Here is a 20,870-nt window from a genome sequence, read left to right on the forward strand (position 1 = left end):
CCCCTTTCGGCTAAACAAAGACTGACACAAAGTGTTAATCTGGGAAGTAGATCGGACGTGATGTTTGACCTTCAACTGCGATATCTTCAGGCGAAGTCTGTTTTCAGTCTACTTGTTGATGAAAGAGATATTTCTCATCCTCTCCACTTCCCTGCTGGTTGGAGGCGGTCTTACAGTGTATATATACAGATTTCCAAAAAGGCGGAGCTTAAGCCAAACACAATAGATCTGCCAGGCTGCCAATCAAACCCGCTCATGAATAACTATAATTTGGAACAGGGCCAGTCAAATCCTGCCACAGATGGATGGACCAGTTTTCTGCTTTGTGTGTGCATTCAAAGAAGCTCAGTTTAATCTGTCTGTACGTTTGGATGCTTCTGATTCAATGGCTTCAGTCAGAAAGACTAATACAGATGCAGAGTTGCTCTAAAACTCTCTCCTCTCAAATCTTTCTCCCCCTCACTTCCTCTGACTATGTGTATCAGTATCTGCAGCACCAGCAAAACACTCTGTACTCTTTCTTAACCTCTTTCCTTTCTCTCCTTTCTGAGGGAGAGGTGTTCTGGAACCGGACACCCAAAAAGACAGGAAGAGAGAAACGTACACACACCCTGGAAGGAGCACAAAAACAGAAGGATGGAGTGAACTTTCATTTCATCTCTAGGAAGAAGCCGGAAACTCATCCGTCGTTGGAGAAGAAAAGTAGAAGATAAGTAGTCTGCACTACTGGAAAACAGTGTTTGTGGATGGTTTGCTGGTTTATTGTGCAATGAAAATTCATTCACTCACTGATTTGATTGAGGATTACAGGGTACAGACCTCACCAAGCATTCTGGCGAACTGTTAAAATGGCTGCTTGCTTTGCAGCCATTGGCTTGGAGACTGTCCCACCCAGTCTGTTCAATCACAGGCGCTCATTGCCATGCCACACGGCTCAGAGAAGAGTCGGTCTAACACTGCTGGTGGGTTGTGTACACACTGTCCTGATGTATCAGATGGCTTAGATGGAAATCAGTGTCCACAGGGGCATTTGGGTTGGATTTCTCATTATTTATATCAGTATCCATCTTATTGCAGTGCTCTTATTTAAGAAAAATCCCTCCTGGGTTTGCTATCAAGAGTACAATCAAAACCAGTGGAGAGGTCAGTAAGCGTCACGGGCAGCTGTGAGCTGGTGTCAAGGGTGCATTCTTGAGGTTTTTTATTCTTTATTTTTTGCCAAATCCCAATCAGCGCTAAATTATGTTCATCACTTCCTTTCCAGCTACAGTTACAGGAACAGTTTCAGTTAGTTCCAAGGTGCCTCGGTATAGAGTTCACTTACACAAGATGCCAAGAACATTTAGCTTAAAGGTAGCCTGGGTCGGTTAGGTGGACACAGAGCCAAAATGATTTTAGTTACATAGAGTACTGTAAGAGTTGAATGCATGGTTAGCACCTGGGTGCATGGGTTATTTGTTTTGACTAAAGTGGAGGAGTGAACCTTAAAGCCAAGCGTGTGCGTGTTTGTGTGTGTGTAATTGGGAGAAGGTGTATCAGATTTCCGGCCAAAAATGAGTTCAGTTTGACAAAACATTCAAGTTTGCCAATTTATTTTGGGAGAAGGTCTAAAATTCAAGTCAAAAATTTGTCAAGCAATGTGTCGGAAATCACAAGGAGGATAAAAAATAAAACGTATCAAAAATACACTCTGATGATTTGGCAATACTGATGAATGCAAATGTTTCAGCCATACATGAAAAGAGGAAATAAATCTAAACTAAACATTTCAGCAATTCAGATCAGAGCAGACATTCTTCATTTTAGTTTTTTTTCTTTTCTTTAATCACTTTGATGTGCTTTTCTCCTTTTTTGTTGTTCTGTTTACTTTTTAATTGCTTTTTTGTTTTGCTTTCTTTTTATTCCTTTTTATTTTCTGTTTTGCTTCTTTGGTTACTTTTATCCTTTTTAGTTTTTTTTTTTTCCTTGTTTAATTTTCTTCTGTTTACATCTTTTATTTTTCAACTTTACTGTTGTTGTTTCTTGTTTTGCTTTATTCATAAAAAAATTCTCCGATTACTCTGAAATAAACTGAGTTTAACTGGCCAACGCTGACCCAAATCTCCCCTTCAACCTTTACCACTTCTCTCTCTACCTCTTTTCCCCTCTTCTTTTTCTCTCTGCTCTTGGACGACGTACAAAGAAGAGTGCAATCCTACCCTATCCCTCTGTACTTTTTGCTACAGGATTCAGTTTCACAGTGGTATATTTTTTTAAGAGTAAGCTCAGAGGTCTAATTGTGACTGGTTAGAGTAAGGACTGGATTTCTCTCTGGGGTTCGTATGTGGCGGAGTCTCATTCCAGTGTCGGATTTAAACACACACACACACACACACACACACACACACACATTCCTGTGTCAGATTTATTTTGTCAGTGCTGATACGGCTGGCTGACCCTCCGTCTGGATGGAGGTGTTACAGAGAGCAGATTGATAAAAAGGGCAAAATGTCAGAGAAGCGTAAAACACACACACACACACACACACACACACACACACACACAGTATACATGCTCTGTCCATGTGTTTGGTGTGTGTGTTTATAGGAGAAACAGTAAATCTGAGAATCTTGATACCGTGTGTGCGGCACAACCAAACGTGCATTACATGTCTGGATTGGTTGCGAGGAACCAGCAACAGCATCATATGTCGCTCTTATTATTGACTCATATTTCCTCGCTTTTTCCTCTCTCTCCTCCTCCTCCTCCTCTTTCATTCTTAGCCCTTTTGCTTCTCCCCTCTTATTTGTTTTCACTTAAAGTAATTATTTACTAAGTTAGTATTTGAAATATGCCACAGTGAACTATGGAAGCCTCGTTCCACCTCAGAGTAAAAAATAAAAATGTAATCGTGAGATTAAATAAGAGCAAGTGAGATATAAAGTCACAATTATAGGGAATAAAGTTGCTGTTACGAGGAATATTTGCAACTGCAAGAAACAGTCAAATTGTGAGATAAAAAAAAAAATCTATTAAAGACTAAGTTGCAATTCTGAAATGTCTTGATTAAAGAAATAAATTAAGATATAAAGTAGCAATTTAGCAAAAATCAAAGCTAAAATTGTGAAATATAAACACAGTGTGAAATTTAAATCTACAATTAGGAAACGTTTTTTAATAATATCATTATTATTCAAGTGTTCTAAAAAAAAAAATAATAATTCACCAAGACAGTTACATTTTTCACTATCACAAAATGTTTAAATTTCTCTATAACAGTGTACTTTTAAAAGAAGCTGTTACAGCTGTTCACGTTGATTAATATGGTGTTTGAAGGACAATTGAAAGTCACGTCATACTGAATCACTTCCTATAGCTGCACACACCACCCAAACACCTATTACTGCTTATCTCACAGACATGAAATATGATTTTTTTTTCACTTCCCTGTGTGTGTGTGTGTGTGTGTACGCGTGTGTGACCTTGCTCTTGTAACCGGAGCAGCACAGACTGGGCTGGGACAGATATAGTCCTGAAACCCAACACTGTTGTAGTGTCTGCGGTCCCACGCAGACAAGACAATGACACCAGCAAAAACGTACGTGTGTGTGTGTGTGTGTGTGGGACAAAGCAGATGAAGCTGTCCTTGACAACAACAGAGAGACACTGTGTATGTATGTGTACATTGTATGGGAGAGATGGTCATTGCACTTACGGTAAACACTGTAAAACTGTGTTAACTATTATAAATGGCCACAAAACAATATAATTTCTCTAGTTCCAGTAATCTTTTTAATCATTTTTAAACCACTGTTTGATTAGCTGTCCGGTGCTTTCTAAATGGTATGATGGTGATCCAGAGTTTCCAGAGTGAAAAAATACAAAATGCGTCTATTGTGGGGTTGCCAGATCTTCTCCGAAAAGAAAACAACTTTCCCAAAAACAAGCCAGAAATAAGTGATTTCTCTTAGCAAAATACACCACCTTTCAAAAGTCTTAGGTCAGTAAGACTGCAAAAAATTCAGTGAAAACATTAATATTGGGAAATATTACTACAATTTAACATAGCTTTTTTTTATGTATTTTAAAATGCAAGTTATTCCTGTGAAAATGCCATGAATCGACAAAGCTGAAGTTTCAGCAACTATTATTACTCCAGTCTTCAACTGTCACATGATTCTTCAGAAATCATTCTAATATTTTTATTTGGTGCTCAAGATTGACTTCTTATTGTGATTGTTGGAAACAGTTGTGCTGCTATTATTTTTGTGGATTCTTTGATGTTAAGATTCAAAAGAACAGAATTGTTACTGACACTTATGAATAATTTACTGCATCCTCGTTGAACAGAATTTAAATTAAAAAAAAAAAATCTTACTGATCTCAGACTTTTGAAAGGTGTAAGTCTAAGGATAATACATTTTTATCTGAAAAACAGCAAAACACTGGAATTAAATGCAGAGCCGTGTGCAAACAAATGGGGCTATTTAACAACTGATAGTGATCGGGTCACACCTTCATGCCAAATAAATACAAGACTTAATTTAAGAAACAATCCCAAAACAATGCAACCCATACTTACAAGCAATTTCATAAAAAAGTTGCTCACAGTGAAAGGACATGGCAACATTAGTCCACTAGAGGGAAGTGAAGTGTGTTCTGTCAACAAACTCAAAGAAGCACAGATGAGAGATGCAAGGAGTTAAAATGAACTGAAATAACAAACCATAGAGCTTGAGTGCAATACTGTAATCCAAGAGCCTTTCAAAGGATCTACTAAAGAGGCGCCTGTTTTAGTGGCCAAACTGTCTTTCAGCCCCGAGGCTGGGTAGAGAGAGAGCGCTTGGCTTTTTCATTCACCAAAATTAGTCATTCTGAATGTTTGGGGGCTTCTGTTTAATCAGACAGGGGGAACATGAGCACTGCTGTGGCCAAAGATCAGCCACACGCACAGAAACAAGATGGAGACGCAGAAACCCATAGAGCCCAACTCAAATACCAGCAAAACCAATCAATCAGTGCATCCCTCATCGAGCAGTGTTATACAACTCAAACCAAACAACATGCACAGCAACGTCAGCTCTACTGTAATGATGTAAAATCAAGAGAACTGGAAAAACGAAAGGCAGCTTGGATGTGAGTTTTCAACATCTATAGTATGTGACAAAGGGGTCAGTAATATCGCGACACTCCTGTAGCCATGTAAGAAATGTTTTTTCCCATCATTCCCGTGGGCGGTATTTCAGAGGACGGCTTTGTCAACAGCCGGAATTATGCAACAACTAATTCTTATTTCTGCACTCTGTGTGAGAGGCACTATGTCTGTGTAAAATAACAAGCGCAAACTGCAGTTTTTAAGGATCTAATGTTAAAAGTTTTTTGAGGCGAACATTTGAGCTGCCTTAATTCTTCGTGCTCTGTAATTAACAATGCCTGCTTGTTTAAAAAAAAAAAAAAAAAAAGCAAAACCCACTTTGTAAAAAAAAAAAAAAGAAAAAAAAAATACACACACATACACGCGCACACACACACGCACACGAATAATGAAACCAACTTTGTTATCTGGCTAGTATGGATGTATAGATGCTTCATCTGTCCTGTATGAATCCGAGATTTTGCTAAATTTGCCCACCCTCACCTGTCCCACCCCTTTCACCCGAAACCTTGTACATTTACCCTTGTTGTTGTTTCTCAATCTTTTTTGTGTACTTGCAGAACATTTTATAGTATTATTTATTACTGGCAAGCCTTTGCATTAATAAAAAAAGCAAGCGAGATGGTTCTTCGAACAGGGTAGCAAGAGGCAGCAAAGCTGCTCGATGAAAAGTATGTCTGTTTTTGTTTTTTTTGTTTTTGTTTTTTTCTAAATTAAAGAAGGAAACAGCAAGAGTAAAGGAAAAAAGATGAACTTGTCTTTTGATTATGAAGTTGTTATAAAACTTGTTGCTTTAAAATGTATAATTTTTGTGTTGTAACAGTATTTGTTTAACCCAGTGAATTGCTTATTAAAAACAAATAAATAGAGGCACACTCCAATTCTCTTTTCTCTTCATTTTGTATTATAGTTGCTTATTGCACTCCTGGTTAGACCTAAACTGCATTTCGTTACCTTGTACTTGTACATTGTGTAATGACAATAAAGTTGAATCTAATCTAATCTAATCTAATTTATAGTTGCGTCATTTTCAAATCATGATGACTTTATACATTTATTTAAACATCGATAGACTTATTAATTAGTCTCACTTTAGAATCTGAAAACACTACTGAGGAGATAATATTTTGATTCAATATTTCATGATGTAAGCCCCAACTGAAACAACTCATTTAAAACATTCTTGTTTAGGTCAACATTTTTACATAACATAATGTATCACCGTTTTTTATACTAATACTTTAATAGCTTAATACCTGTAAATGTGAATTTCCGTATATTTTTATATATGTTTTCTGTCACCATATTTCTGCGAATGACCCAGTGTTTCAACTGAACTGAAGGCGTTTAATAATGACATGCTGAATTGTTCTTTATGATCTGTCGGCGCCAAAGATGAGGAGTGTTTGAATCAGTTTTGCCAGGTCCAAGAAATATTTCCAGCCCAATGACAACTTAAAACCTGCCCAAATGAAATGAAAACTAGCCCAATTTTTCCAGTGTCAATCAGATTGTACTAGAAAACTGGATTCACGCAAAGGGCTTTAAAAAAAACCCAGTTATAAATGTATATGTGTGTGATTGCGTGTGTACACACATATATGTGTTACAGTTTTTGCCTTTTCTCTTAACCATGTTATAACACGCAATGTATTTTTTTACACAATCTTAAACAATTAACAAGAACATGTCCTCGCTGATATTTCCTGACCCTGGTCAGACGTACTTAAGTGTACTTACTGTTTTCTCTTCTCTGCACTTGCCTCTGATGCTCTTTTCTCCAGATCTGCTGTTGTTCTGTTTACACACAATATACAAATTAACATACACTTTCAAACTCAATAAGCACAGGCTATTAATAAACGTTATAACCAGTATGCTTACTAAGTGAACTTGAACCCTCGTATTATGTTTTTGTTCTAGTTTGTCTTCTCTATTTCAGAACTAGAATTTGAGAACGTTTTCTTCTTAAGACGGTGTGGCCTAACTGTGCAACCTCATTTTGATTACAACTTTGAACAGAACTATCTACAATCTCAGGGTTTTTTTTATACTATAGTGCTCTCTTCTTCAGCTTTCTTAAGGTGGTGCTGAATAGATTTCAGCAGTAAAGAGAGAAAGCGTCCGTGGTGATGGTTTAAATTCATGGCAGCATATGCTTTTTGTTTGCATTTAAGCTCGAATCCTCATTATATTTAGCATTTGCAATACTTGCAGAATGCTTTGTTTATCGTCATTTGGCACACTTCTGATCCACTCCATTAATCTCTCGATATTTTTTTCCATATTTACCTGACATTATATATGCTGCTTGTCCAGACTGTTGCTCTTCAGGCCAACAGATGCTAAACCCGGTAAATGTGGGCGTAACCAAGGACATTGGCGTAACTGACGTGACGCTTGCTTTGTAACGTTACGCTAAAGGCGCACGTGTTCACTCAAGCTGCAGCGGCTGTTGCCAAATATTAATTACCAGGGGCTCTATTCCCACATATAATCGATTCCACTTTTATTTTTTTCTTTATCTACAAACAAACATTTTTGCGGCCTGTGGTACTTTATTCCCGCGACTGCATTTTCAAAATAGCCCAATTGTGCGGGAAAACAGCGACCCTGGCAACACTGGTTTGAATAATCTCTCGCTCAAGAAGAAGCCGTAGCAATGAGCTACGGGCGCTGCGGAGGGTCAAATCTCGCGCGGCGCGCTGATGTGTGCGGAAGTGCCGCTGATTCCGATGCTAACATCTGGAGCCGTTTTCTTGCCAAGATCCCACGAGCGGATCACAGAGAGGGATCAACAGAGATGGAGGGCAATTTGACGCTGCATTTGGCGAATTTCAGCACTCTGTTCGTGTGCATGGTGCTGAAGTTCCCGCAGATCTTCGTGCTGATGCGAGCCAGAGCCACTTCTGGAGTCAGTCTGAACAGTCTGCTGCTCGAGCTGCTCGGGTAAGAACTTCACACCGACTCTTCCTGCTGCAGTGAAGCCTTGAAGACATCCGGACTGAGCTGCGTCCTGTCGTTCATAAACATATATATGTGTGTTCCAGACAAGTGTGTGAGCATGCACAGGGGTTATTGGTTTGTTCTGATGTTGCTTTAAGTATATTTTAGAATAATTACCACCATACGTTTAATTAAATGAAACCAAAATTTATGTAATATATCACAGTCATATAGCCTACATAACATTAGTGCACTATGCACTTTAAAAAAAAAAAAAAAAAAAAAAAAATGGAAATGTCCACTGCATTATTTGTTTCCTTCCTAATTTTTTCATATTATTATATATTATTTCAGTAACCTTAATACATTTTAAAACATTTGAGTTCAAGACTTTTTACATTTGTATAAATTCCATTATTAAAAAAAACAAAAAAAAAAAACCTGTAAATGAGTCAAATTGAAATAGGGTTATTACTGGTGATTAAAAATAAAACTAAAAGCTTCAAAAATGTTTACTTGAAACAAAATAAGCATTATCTGAAATTATTAGAAACTTTTACACTTTATGTATCTTTAAGTACTAAAATAATCCAAACTAAACACTAATAAATAAAAAGAATTAAAGAGACAGAAATAAACATAACAAAAATAACTAAATGACCAAAACTTTTAAAATTACAGTGAAAACTGAAAATATAAAAATAATATAACATTTTTAAATAATTGCAAAAACTGAGCATATCAGTTATACTACCATATGAAATGGTTTATTATCAGATTTTAGAGATTAATAAAAGTTGGTATTAAATAGCAGTATGTTTTTATAGAAAAAGTGTCCGACCCACTTGTTCCTCTTCTTCATGTGTGTGTAGGTTTATAGTGTTCATGTCCTACCAGATGTATTATGACTACCCACCGCTCACATACCTGGAGTATCCCATCCTCATTGCACAAGGTGAGCCCAGCTGACAGACCAGACACTGATGTTCAAGCACTCTAAATCCAGTCTCAGTTATGATTTCAATCTTGCGTGTGCACAGATGTCATTGTGCTCCTGTTAATCCTGCACTACAACAGGAACATGAAACACAGCCTCATATACGCAGCACTGTATCCTTTCCGACCCACGCTGTCAGGTTATGCCTTACATATAACAACTGTGATCGTTTTTCATTCCTTTACTGTAAGAATCAGGTTCGTGGGTGGATGGCAGCTGCTTACGGTACAGAAGTGGGTGATTGATCTGGCCATGGTGAGAACATGCCACTATGCCATATGCAATGAAACATGCTTTCATTTAACAAAAAAAAAATGATCTTGTCATTATTTTGATCAAGTTCTTAGAAAACTGACTTTTGAGCGGTAATAATGGTTGTTGTTTTTCGATATTGTCTAGAGTTTGTGCACTTTCATTAGTGCTGGCAGCAAACTGGCACAGCTTCAGTGTCTGTGGCGCTCAAAGGACTCCGGGCAGGTCAGCGCTCTCACCTGGGCTCTGGCCACATATACGTGCCTGGGTAAGTGACACAAAAGGAAAACTTTAGGCACTTCTCCAGTCTGTCGTATTGATATGGGGTGTTTGCTGTGTTTGCCAGCACGGATCTTCACCACCGTCATCACCACCGGAGACACGCAAGGTCAGTAAGAACTTTCTGATGGGATTAAGTGTTTGATTGAGACGTCGTCTTTATCTTTCCTTTCTTTCCCTTCAAGTTCTCATACGGTTTGTGGTCATGAGCGTTCTGAACATGTGGGTCACAGTCACTGTCGTCTACTACAAACCTCGTGCAGTGAAACAGGATTAAGAGGATGCAGCTTTCTGCATACGGTTTATCTCATTGTTTGCTGTTGGAGTTTTGTTTTCTTTGTAGAACTAAACTAGATTTAGGTCAGGTGCTATTTGAGAGTAGCGCTTTCTATATTGCAATTAAAACCAAAAATCGTATCATAATGCTCCGGTTTTCCCAGTTGACGTATATTAGACCATTTTTAGCTAGTTTTACACTATTTATGGTCAGCTTAAAGTTTTCCACACGTTTATTTAGCTTCTTTGCAAGCACTGGTATTTTCTTCAGAACATGCAGATCTCTTATGTATTAGAATGTGTGTCCGTGGGATTAAATCTCATTTTCCCATGAAGTAAAACGGATACGAATGTTGTAGACTCACAAATGATGAATTGCATTTGATATAAGTACATATCAGAAATCGGACCAAATATGTGATGCGTTATAAAGCAGTAAAAACATTCCTATCCTTCACTGATTCCAACACTTTCTTATAATTCCTGGTAGTTTTCTCGCCTGTAACTCTCTGCATTTGTACATGTTCAGATATACTGTTTTTAAAGTTGTTATACTGTAACAAATATTTTTTTGAGCAATTTTCAAGCTGAAGAGCTGTTAAAATTGTTTAATATCAGGTTGCTGAACAGGCCGTTTACTGTAGTTCACGAAGGGGTGATGTTTACAATACGCTGAAATATGCACTATTTTTATACTAAGCTTCATCTATATTGATCTGTATTATACATAATGAACACGTGGTTATCATTAATGCAAAACTAATCAACTATAGGACTCTGAAGTGTTCTAGTACAAGATTATAACTTGAAAATAAATGATTTCAATGACTATTAGGTCTAAAGCACAACTGAATGTTTTTGTGAGTACTTAATAGAGGTTCCTTTGTATTTTATAAATCAATAAACATTCCTTTTGTGTGACAATGTGTGCGTTTGTTTAATTGCAGAATTTTTGATTGCAATTATTATTACAGTTCTGTATTGAGAATGTGTTAGGCCTGAGATTAAAACAAAGAAAGAACCACGTTGTTTATATTAAAACTTTACTTCCTTTTACTACATTCACAGCTATATACCTATTTAACTCACTACTTTTGTTTACAAAAATAAGCAAATGTTATACAGGGTTTCCAAACAACACGGCTACATATGCTTTTCATTTTATGGTCAAACAGTACATCAATATAAAACATGCAAATCTGGAGGCAGCGCTTTAAAATAAAAAAAGTGCCCAGACCTGTATAAATAGCAAACCAACTGGTAAGATGGCAGGTCAAATATACGCTGTATATTCATATTTTATATATATATATATATATATATATATATATATATATATATATATATATATATATATATATATATATATATATATATATATATATATATATACATATATATATATACACTATATTGCTATATGATAGATATATATATATATATATAAAAAAAACAATGATATACTTACATAAAATCACGTGTAAAAAAACAACAACAAAATCTACAAAATACTTAGTGAATTTAAATATGGTTTTCAAACATTCAACAACAAAATCTACAAAATACTTAGTGAATTTAAATATGGTTTTCAGACATTCAGACACCGTCTTATGAACATTTCAGTTATGTGCTTGCAAAATGAATCCATTTTTGGCGCAAGTCGTAGCACGAGACCCAAAATTTCAACTTTTAACAGCTGATGATCAAATTCATAAGACGACCGCCAAAAACTGACTACTGGAAACATTTTAAAAACTCCTGCCCACATGCAAAGCTCACAGATGCTGATCTCTGTTATTCATACCATCATGTCCCGTTAATTAAGGTTCCTCCTCAGATTACATTCGACTCACACTAGGGAGTGAGCAGCACAGGTGTCCAGGAGAGCATTATGGGATGCGTTCATGATCAGAGAAGGTTTAATCAAGCTTTGATCACACAGTCGAGTAAACAAAGGTAAAAACACTACAAGGAAGAAGAAAAAAAAAAAACTACAGTTTGACTGCATTTATGAAGGAATGAGAAACATATGTAGTGGTGTTTTCTAGCTGTTTATGTGGTGTGCTGCACTACAGTCTATATTCAGCCATAAAAGACAAAAAAAACAAAACAAAGAAGACTACGGTCAGACCCAGCTGTCGTCCACATTCTCCGGCCGGTCCAGCGGGGTTCAGTCTTAGCGTTCAGGTCAACTCTGGCCTCGAATGAATAAGAAGTTTGGTGTGACGCTGACCCTTCAGTCCTGTGTAGATCTGTTGTGCTCTTGAAGTCGAAGCAACCATATGCCCAGAGATTAAATGCCATATCACGACGGCAAAGCCTTCATCAATATTTGTGCATCTCTCACTTTTTTTGGATTTGCCAAAATGTGCGAAAAGTTACGACAAAGGTCTTTTGTTGATGTGACAGGAAGAACCCCAAAATCACCATGTAGCAGCACCAGAATCCCAATACAAGGTTAACTAGAGAATGAGGGAGAAATTGAGAAAGAGAAAGACAAAGAGAAAGTTAGCTTAACCTCATTTTAACCCAAGAGGAAAAAAAAAAATCCTTCGGTCATTCAAAAAAAAATAAAAGCACCACAGCGTGCCATCATGCTCAAGAGAAGCAGATTAACACACCTGCAAAACACTCAACAGGTTGCAAACGTTTATTGCAAAAGGGAACAAATTAGACCTAAAAATAAAAACACTGTTTTGATGCACATTCTCCCATTTCGTTTTTTTCCTTTTACAGTACAGCTGAAATGTCTTCTTGATAAAGTTTGTAAACACGATAATCAAACGGACTCATTAGTTCAGGAGGCTGTTGGTGGAGTCTTCTCGCCTCATCTTTCGAGTGTCCAGTCGAGGGGGACTAGGGCAAGAGGGTTAAAGGTCAAATAAGAAACAAGCAAGTCAATTCTCTGAACAAACCTCTTCTCCATTAGTGAGAAATGACTGAATAAACTATTCAGCTTTGCATTAGGAGGTGGAGGATGTTAATGAGAAATTGTACAGAAACTTCTGTTGGATTATGGCAAATTCTCCATATCCCGTCTTGGCCAAATCTTTCACACAAAAAGTTAACACACTCACATGCTTAAACAGCAAAGGAATCTCACTGCACACAAAAAAAAGGCACTCTATGACTTTGTTCCAAAACCAAGTGAGCAGAGTTTAGTGTCAACTCAATTTTTAAACGTACAAATACTGGATAAACACCAATTTATAAAATAAAATGTTATGGTAACACTTTGGTTTAAGATGTTCCTGTTACACGTCACATGTATGTATTATAATAACACAAACTATACATAACTACATGCAAGAAAACCCTGAGCCAAACAAATAAAGTTTACTTTCCCCCCACAATTTTGTATATATAATTTTAGACATATCCTACCATTTAAAAGTCTAGGGTCAGCAAGTTATAAAGAAAATAATCTAAATTCTAAATGTATTAATCCAAATCTAACTTTAATTTCAAATAAATGTTCTTTTAAACCACATCAGTTTTTACAAAAATATTAAAGCAGCACAACTGTTTTTAGCATGATTATAAAATATTTCTTGACCATTTTATCAGCATAATTTATGATTTCTGAAGAAACTTGTGACATCGAAGCCTGTAGCAATAGCTGCTGAAAATGTAGCTTTGCAATCACAGGAATAAGTTACATTTTAAAATATATTCAAATAGAAAATAGTTATTTTAACTGTATTAATATTTCACATTACAGCTTTTACTGCATTTTAACCAAATAAATGCATCTTTGTTGAGCATAAGAGACTTAAAATCTTACTGACCCCCAAACTGATTAATGTAAAACATCATAATGTATTGTATATAATACAGAGTACAGTTCCCATTCTGTAACATTTATGTTATCAATTTAATGGAATTACTGACTATAAGATTCCTCCCGTGTGTATTACATTACAGAAAATAATCTAAATTAGGGAGCATTAGAGCCCTGCAGAGTTTCATTCCAACCCTACTTCAACACACAAACCATGTAGTTTTCAACTAAGCCTAATGACTTGATTAGCAGGATCAGGTGTGTTTAATTAGGGTTTCATCTAAACTGTGCAGGGCTGTGAGTCTGACACCCCTGATCTAAATGCTGCCAAAGTAGGTGGGATGGGAGGTTTTGGAACAAAGCCCCTATGCAAGCAGTTACCCTGTTTGAACCCTACACATGCTCCTCAGAAATTAAACGTATGGTCATAATCTACATCATCCACGTCATCCAGAGCCCAGTGCCAGTCCTGAAGCTCCGAATCCAGAGGCCTGCAGGTGGAGGAGAGAGTATTCAGCCAACTTTCACTAACCTCACTACAGATCGTCTCAGTAAGGTCCAGAGGTAGCTCGCTAAGGTGAAGCTACTATAACAGAGCTAAACCTTAAAAATAAGACTGGCCACCGTTCAATGTCTGTTGATGTTTTAAATCTGTATGCATCTTGAAATTGGTGCTAAATGTGCAATCAAGTATAAGATACAGACCTCTATGCGATAAGTTTAATGCATACTTTTAGTATTTCGCCTTTAAATTCATTGTTACTAATCACAACAGAAAACCTGAGTTGGATACAAAAGAGAAAAGTGCTTTGTTAATGCCAAAGCTGTCACCTTGCATCCCAAGTTACAAAAAGTAGCCCAGCGTAACACTGTTTAAGCTTTATATCCAGCTAGCCACCATTAGCAAAGACTGTAATGTCATTCTGCTAAACCTCGAAAGCTCTTGAATGGTGTTACTAAAGCATACTAAAGGTAAACATCAATACATCCTCCATTCAACTTCCAGGTCGGCCATGTTCTCCTCTCACCCCGTGTTGAACTGGGGGTTGAACGGGTCTGGAGCACAGGGTCTGAGACTTTCCTCTTTCTTGTCCATGTGCTCTTTGTGGCATTTGATCTGGCATCTCTGGCATTCCAGAGCCAGAGGAGGTTTGAACATGTTCCACAGGGGTTTGGTACAGGCCTCACAGCTGGCAGGAAAGTGGTAGAATAAAGGAATAAACTCATGTCCCTTGTGGTAGATGAAGCCAGATTTCTCCAGACACGTTGTTGGTTCCTTTACGTTGTGCACAGACCTGTGTATCATATAGAGTAGCACTCTAGTGTGTAACCGGTGCCAAACATGTGTCTAGCGTTTCTGCATTGATTGTAAAATAGTTTCAAATTAAATCCTACATAGATTTTTCTCTCAGGGTACCAACAATGTAATCTTGACAGCAAAAATGGTAATAACAATACCATGGAAGCCCATTTCTGCCACTTAATAAAAATATTACCTTAACTTAATAGTAACTGTGAGTTTATAATGTCACAATTCAGAAAAAAAGGCAGAATTGTAAGGGAAAAAAACGGAAATGTGAGATTTAAATGCAAAAAAGTCCCATGCAAAAAAATTGTGAAATATAAACTAAATGACCTTTAAAAAAACAAAAACAAACTGTGTCAGAAACGGGCTTCACGGACACAATTTAATAAAATAAATACTTTCAGGGAAAAGAAAAATAAATAAATGGATTCATGTGTATGTCATTTTTGCACAAACTGGTCTGAGAGGATCTGTGAATGAAAACCAGGCCTTTATGTAATCCTTTTAGACTGACACTGATGAACAACAACCTGGGCAACATACTTGAACTAACAGCAGTGAAAACTTACAAGATGAAATACAAGATGAAACTGGACACAGTCATATGATTAATTGAGTTCAAGGCTTGGTGCTCACCTGGGTTTGCCGGAGGGTATTTGTCGGCTGGGTCTCCTCATCGACTGACTGCTTTGTACTTTAACAGGAACTCTGGGAGAGGAACGATGAGGAGCGTCTGGTGCTGGAGGTTTTTTAAGGATCTTCTTCATTAGTCGACTAACCCATTTCTGCTGGTCCTCCTGAGACAATGCTAACAGCAGCAAATTTTTTGCTGTAGACACATCGTAGTTCACTGGAGATGCAGAAAAGAAGAGCGGACGAGGAGAACACCAAGTGAGTGGGACAGTTTACTTCAAACGTATAAAACTTTTAAAATAGAAAAACGCATCCAACTGATATGTATGTGTGTGTAATGCGTGCTTATATAATTTTTTACAGTTTCCAGTCATGTATGATGAATAAAGCACAAATTTACTTTTTTAAAATGAATATATATTTCATATATAGATATTATGATTATATCCTAAGCCAGGAGCCAGTGAACCCTATTTTTATGTAAGGTAGTACAGAAGAAAGGTCCTCCTAACCTCGGCAGGGAGCGATGACTTCCTCTTTCTTGTCCATGTGGTCTTTGTGGCACTTGATGTGGCATCGTCTGCATTCGAGAGCTGGAGGTGGTTTGAACATGTTCCACAGGGGTTTGGTACAGGCTTCACAGTTAGTGAAAAAGTGGTACAGGGTGGGAATGAACTCGTGACCCTTATGGCAAATGTAGCTGGACTTGTCCCCAGGAAGAGGTTCCAGTTCTTGCTCTTTCTTGCTCTCACCCTCATTAGCGTACAAGATCTGGGAGAAGCAATGATAAGTGACGAGTACTTAATTTACAGACATTATTCTTAGGATCAAGTATTTGTTTTTTTTTCTACAGGTATCAAGTTTTAAAGTTCCCTGATACCCTGCCCGTGTTATCTGTGGTACCAATATACCTGAAATATTCTGGGGATCTCTTTGGCGTCAGCGCGATAGACGTCCGTCTGGGTTACCGAACGCACATGGAAAAGTTTACTGTCAAGGGAATAAATGGAGATATTAGGATAAAGACAAGATGACAGAAATGACAGAAGTCGGTCAAAAAAGATAAAGGTCAATTTTTTAAAACTGGGACAAAACTGATTGTGTAACCAATGTTTTAAATGATTTAAATAGTAAAAGTACTCACTCTATGTCCAACACCATATAAGGATTGGAATGCTCTTTGTCCTGCTCGCTGTTGTAGAAGAGAATCTTCTTGCTGCTCACCACAACATACTAGAGGAGAGAAAAGAAACAAAAGACTCACTGAATCCTGCATGATAGGGTCGGATGGGATTTCTGATGCAAGGCTATGAGTGTCTAACACTACAACTCTTGTGCTTTAGCTCCTGTTTTCAAAGTTACTTGAGGTTTAGGTTCAGTCCAGGTAATTAGTATTTGTCATGTGACTGCAGACAATAATTAATGCAGACAAAGTTAATAATTTAAAGGTTTATTACATAGATAAGTATTTTATTCACTCACTACAACAACAGAGTCATTTTAGTCTTTTATATTTTACATATATTTTAATTTGTAGTAATTTCATTATGTGCTGCAACCTTACTTTTTTTTAAAAAACATTTATATTTAGCTATTTTTTATTTCAGTTTAATTGAAATTCTATTTCAATTACTTGCAAAGACAACATTTCTAATTTCATTGAATATTAGTATTTTATTTCAGCTTAAAAACTTAATTTAAAATCTTAAAAAATATTTCAAGATAAAGCATGACAATAATTTTGCTTAATTACTAATTTGCATTCCCATGCACATCCACCATGATGTCATATCATAATGTCAGAAATAAAATCAAAATTTTTGTTGTTCTTTATTTTCTTAACTTTATTATTTTTAATTATATACTGATTACTTAATTGACCAGTCCATTTTAATGTCATGTTGATGCTAATACTATTGCACTACAGCGTAGCAAACACAGCATCCTTAGCTAACAGCTTGTTTTAAAAATGCATTACTCCTGTCTAAAAACATACCTTCCTTTCCCACCCGAAGCGTTTGGTGTTGTTCCTCACTGGTAAAGACAGCCAACCCTCCAGTCTTGTCTCTGTACAACACACAAAAAAAGTCATGTATAATAAAACGGAGCAGTTTTCTAAAACTACATCAGAGAAAAGCCTGTCAAGGGAAAGGACAAGATCCACGCAAGTCTTAAGAGGTCAAAAGGTCATGCACTGAAAGCCATGCAGGTCACCTGTAGGGTCAGGCTCTGCAGTGAGGTGAAGTGTGAAACATCAAAAAGTTGAGAACTGAGAACCAGACTAAAACTAAGCAGAAAGAAAGGAGGGTGATATGGAATGATGTGAAGATAACACAAGAAAAGTGAATTAAAAGGAAAAGTTATGCAGAAGGAAAACAGAATGAAAATAAGTTGAGAAAAATGTCTTCACAGTACCTGGTAGTGACTCGTCAGTGTCCATGTCTGGTCCGCTGCTCATACTGGCCGACTCGAGCGACTGGACGTTTAGAGAGTTTAAAAGGCTACGCAGCTGCTCAATATCACTGTCTTTACTGTCCAGAGCCATCTGCAGCTCGATACGCACCTGAGACTCATCTGCCAGTTGCTGCAGGAAATAAATCAAGAGTAAAACGAGCACTCTGGCTATATGTCAAGCACTGTAGCATTCTTCAGACTGATTAGAGGTCATACCGCTTGCATGTCGTTGATTTCTCTCTGGTATTTGATGATAGAGCTGTTAAGCTTCTCTTTCTCGGAACGCAGCTCCAGCTGCAACTTCCTGTTTTCTTTTTCCTTCCTCCTCACGTCTGTATCATTTCCACGGCGACTTCCACCACCTCTGACCTCCTTTCTGTTCATGATCTCTGCCAGCTTGTTCACTGCCTAGAGTAAAAAAAACGATAAAAATCAAGATAAAGTAGTAACCAAGGCAGTAAATCAAATTTAACAAGCTTGATTTGATTCGCATTTGCTACAAGGACAACATAAGGGTGTACCTGTGTTTTGAGAGTTCTCTCTGACTGAAGCTGTTTCTCAAGCGCAAGTTTTAGTTGAGTGATAGACTGCTCTTCATTCTTGATATTTTGCAGATCTGACACAAAAATCGAAATTCAGTCATCGTGAAACGATGGTTTTAAAATGATAAGATGTAATGTAAATTAATATATAAAGCTTAATCTATTTAGCCACTGTTGGTGTAAGTTCTGGATAACTTACAGTCCTGTGTTTCCTTTAGCTTGTTGTTGAGTTCTTCCTTTTCATTGGCCAGGTTTGCCACATCATTTGTCAAAGTGCGATTAGCTTCCTCTAGCTGTGGAAGGATGAAACCGTTAAACCAAACACCATCCAATGTCCTCAACCTGTTTAAATCTAAATGTGATTTCTGTAACAGCGGCTAATAGCTTGAAGTGTGTTGTAACTCACTGAGGTGATGGTGGTGTCTTTTTCTGCAAGCTCCTGTCTGTGTCTGGCCATCATTTCTTTGATCTCCAGCTCCTTCATGATCTTTTCCTTCTCCAGGTCAGAATACTGTTCCTCCGCAATTGAGCGCGCCAGCTGCTCTGAATCAGCTTTCGTTAGTGTGATCTCCAACTGGGCCGCAAGAGAGTCCCTGAGAAAAAGGTATACTGAATTTAAACCAACATATACACAATACATACATTCAATTTGTAATTTAATTAAAGTATGCTGGTATATTGAACCCAAAAATTATAAAATGTAGATATCACCTTTCCTCTTGAAGCTCCTGTAGATTCTGTTGCATGTCTTTATAGAGTTTATTTTTCTCCTCACACTCTTCCTTCAGTTCCCGCACCTGTGTCTTATACAGTGTCTACAACAAACATACAGGCACGTACACGCACACACAAAGTATTGTTAGACCTTATGTTAGAGTATGCAGATTGTTTCTGGAGGGAAAGACAGTTTAGACTTCTTACGGAGAAATACTGCTCTGCCTCCAACTGATCCTGCAGTTCCTTCATCTGTCCATCAGAATCCTGACGCTCCCTAGGATCACATTCACAGAAATTAATCTAATATATGAATAATTTCAGTTATTTAGCAAAAACTGAATCACAAAGAAGTTGTGTGTTTCTGAGTAAGATAATAAATATTCAGAGTTCATATGCATGCGGTGCATACTTGCGCAGTTCCATATTTTGTTTTTCCAAGCTACGTTTGATTTCCAACAGGTGGTTTATCTCCTGTTTGAGCTGTTTCTCTGATGTTCGCAGTGTGCTGAGCTGCTGGTTCTGAACCTTCAGGTCATTCTGAGTCAAAGTGCGTTTCTGAACCTCTTGCTCGATCTTTAGACTCAGATTCTTCACCTAGAGAAAGAAAAAGCCGGAGAGTCTAAAAGACTTTTCTGCAACAACTGTTATTGTGATTGAAAAAAGGTTTTGTTATATATAATAAACATAATGGTCCAAGTAAAAAAAATGTCAAAAACGTAAAAACCACTTTCCATTCTAAAATACAGAAACATGTATAATAGTTTAAAATAAAAAGATACAATACTTTTTTAAAGTTCATAAAATAAGGCATCGGTAAGGTTTTTAATGGTTTTAAAAGTTACTTTTTTCTCACAGAGGCTGAATAAATGTAACGAAAACAGTAAAAATAATAAAATTGTGAAATATTACAATGTAAATTATTACTATTACTATTTCTATTGAAAACATATTTTAGTGGAAACCATTATGCTTTTTACAGAATTCTTTGATTGATTAAAAAGTTTCATTTAATTGGTTTAGAAATCCCTATAAATATCTTCTTTATCACTTTTAGCCATGTAATGCATCCCTGACACTGCAGCATTAAAAAAATTATATAAAAACATACTGACCCTAACTGATTTTTAAATAGTGCAAATAAATAAATTAAATCAATGTTTCATGGTCAGTAAGAGATATTTATAGTCAGTAAATTTTCTGGTTGCTGCAAAAAGAAACATTTATACCCTACACCCACCTCTTCTGTGAGTCTCTCCTTGTGTCGTCGCAGTTCCTCTAGTTTCTGCAGAGACTGTTTATAGTCACAGTCAAGCATGGAGTTCTTCTTCTCCAATTCTAACACCCTGTTCTCCACACGCAGTTTAGAGGAACGTTCCTCCTGCAGCTTCTGTTCCAGCTCTAGGTGAACACACACAGACAGACACGTTAACAAGTCCATTACACCTTTCTTAAAATCCTCAAATCAAATCTCCTTCAAATGTAATTAAATTACATTTATTAATTAATTAAATAAAATTAATTAAACCACCAACTCTAAATTCTAAAACACTGTA

At 36.9% G+C, this 20,870-nt stretch overlaps 2 protein-coding genes and 1 long non-coding RNA gene across 6 annotated transcripts in view; 1 reads left to right on the forward strand and 2 right to left on the reverse strand.

The window, feature by feature from the left end:
* Positions 1–7,766, reverse strand: part of LOC122357111 — a 28,373-nt gene extending 20,607 nt beyond the window's left edge. Inside the window, exons 1-2 of the long non-coding RNA XR_006252425.1 lie at positions 7,427–7,766; positions 6,875–6,931 (exon numbers count right to left, since the gene is read on the reverse strand). This is a non-coding gene — a long non-coding RNA (uncharacterized LOC122357111). The remainder of the gene's footprint in view (positions 1–6,874; positions 6,932–7,426) is intronic.
* A 27-nt stretch (positions 7,767–7,793) lies between these two features.
* slc66a3 (solute carrier family 66 member 3) lies at positions 7,794–10,812 on the forward strand. Its single transcript, XM_043256341.1, has 7 exons — positions 7,794–8,083; positions 8,953–9,035; positions 9,121–9,190; positions 9,275–9,332; positions 9,477–9,597; positions 9,676–9,717; positions 9,794–10,812. The coding sequence occupies exons 1-7, from the start codon at positions 7,797–7,799 to the stop codon at positions 9,883–9,885; spliced, it is 753 nt and encodes a 250-aa protein (XP_043112276.1). The 5' UTR covers positions 7,794–7,796; the 3' UTR covers positions 9,886–10,812.
* A 613-nt stretch (positions 10,813–11,425) lies between these two features.
* Positions 11,426–20,870, reverse strand: part of rock2a (rho-associated, coiled-coil containing protein kinase 2a) — a 34,763-nt gene continuing 25,318 nt past the window's right edge. The window contains exons 17-32 of one of the 4 annotated variants that reach the window (XM_043256330.1): positions 20,555–20,715; positions 19,727–19,911; positions 19,522–19,591; positions 19,312–19,415; positions 19,007–19,193; positions 18,800–18,893; positions 18,580–18,674; positions 18,275–18,466; positions 18,020–18,188; positions 17,601–17,671; positions 16,749–16,837; positions 16,516–16,594; positions 16,117–16,375; positions 15,608–15,821; positions 14,694–14,960; positions 12,517–14,156 (exon numbers count right to left, since the gene is read on the reverse strand). In XM_043256330.1, coding sequence (XP_043112265.1) covers positions 14,072–14,156; positions 14,694–14,960; positions 15,608–15,821; positions 16,117–16,375; positions 16,516–16,594; positions 16,749–16,837; positions 17,601–17,671; positions 18,020–18,188; positions 18,275–18,466; positions 18,580–18,674; positions 18,800–18,893; positions 19,007–19,193; positions 19,312–19,415; positions 19,522–19,591; positions 19,727–19,911; positions 20,555–20,715 — 2,321 coding nt within the window. In that variant the 3' untranslated portion in view covers positions 12,517–14,071. Of the gene's footprint in view, positions 12,347–12,516; positions 14,157–14,693; positions 14,961–15,607; positions 15,822–16,116; positions 16,376–16,515; positions 16,595–16,748; positions 16,838–17,600; positions 17,672–18,019; positions 18,189–18,274; positions 18,467–18,579; positions 18,675–18,799; positions 18,894–19,006; positions 19,194–19,311; positions 19,416–19,521; positions 19,592–19,726; positions 19,912–20,554; positions 20,716–20,870 lie in introns of those variants that run through there. The other 3 variants (XM_043256333.1, XM_043256332.1, XM_043256331.1) reach the window with 3 other exon arrangements.

This window comes from Puntigrus tetrazona, chromosome 13, assembly GCF_018831695.1.
Source record: "Puntigrus tetrazona isolate hp1 chromosome 13, ASM1883169v1, whole genome shotgun sequence".
NCBI classification, from domain to species: domain Eukaryota; kingdom Metazoa; phylum Chordata; class Actinopteri; order Cypriniformes; family Cyprinidae; genus Puntigrus; species Puntigrus tetrazona.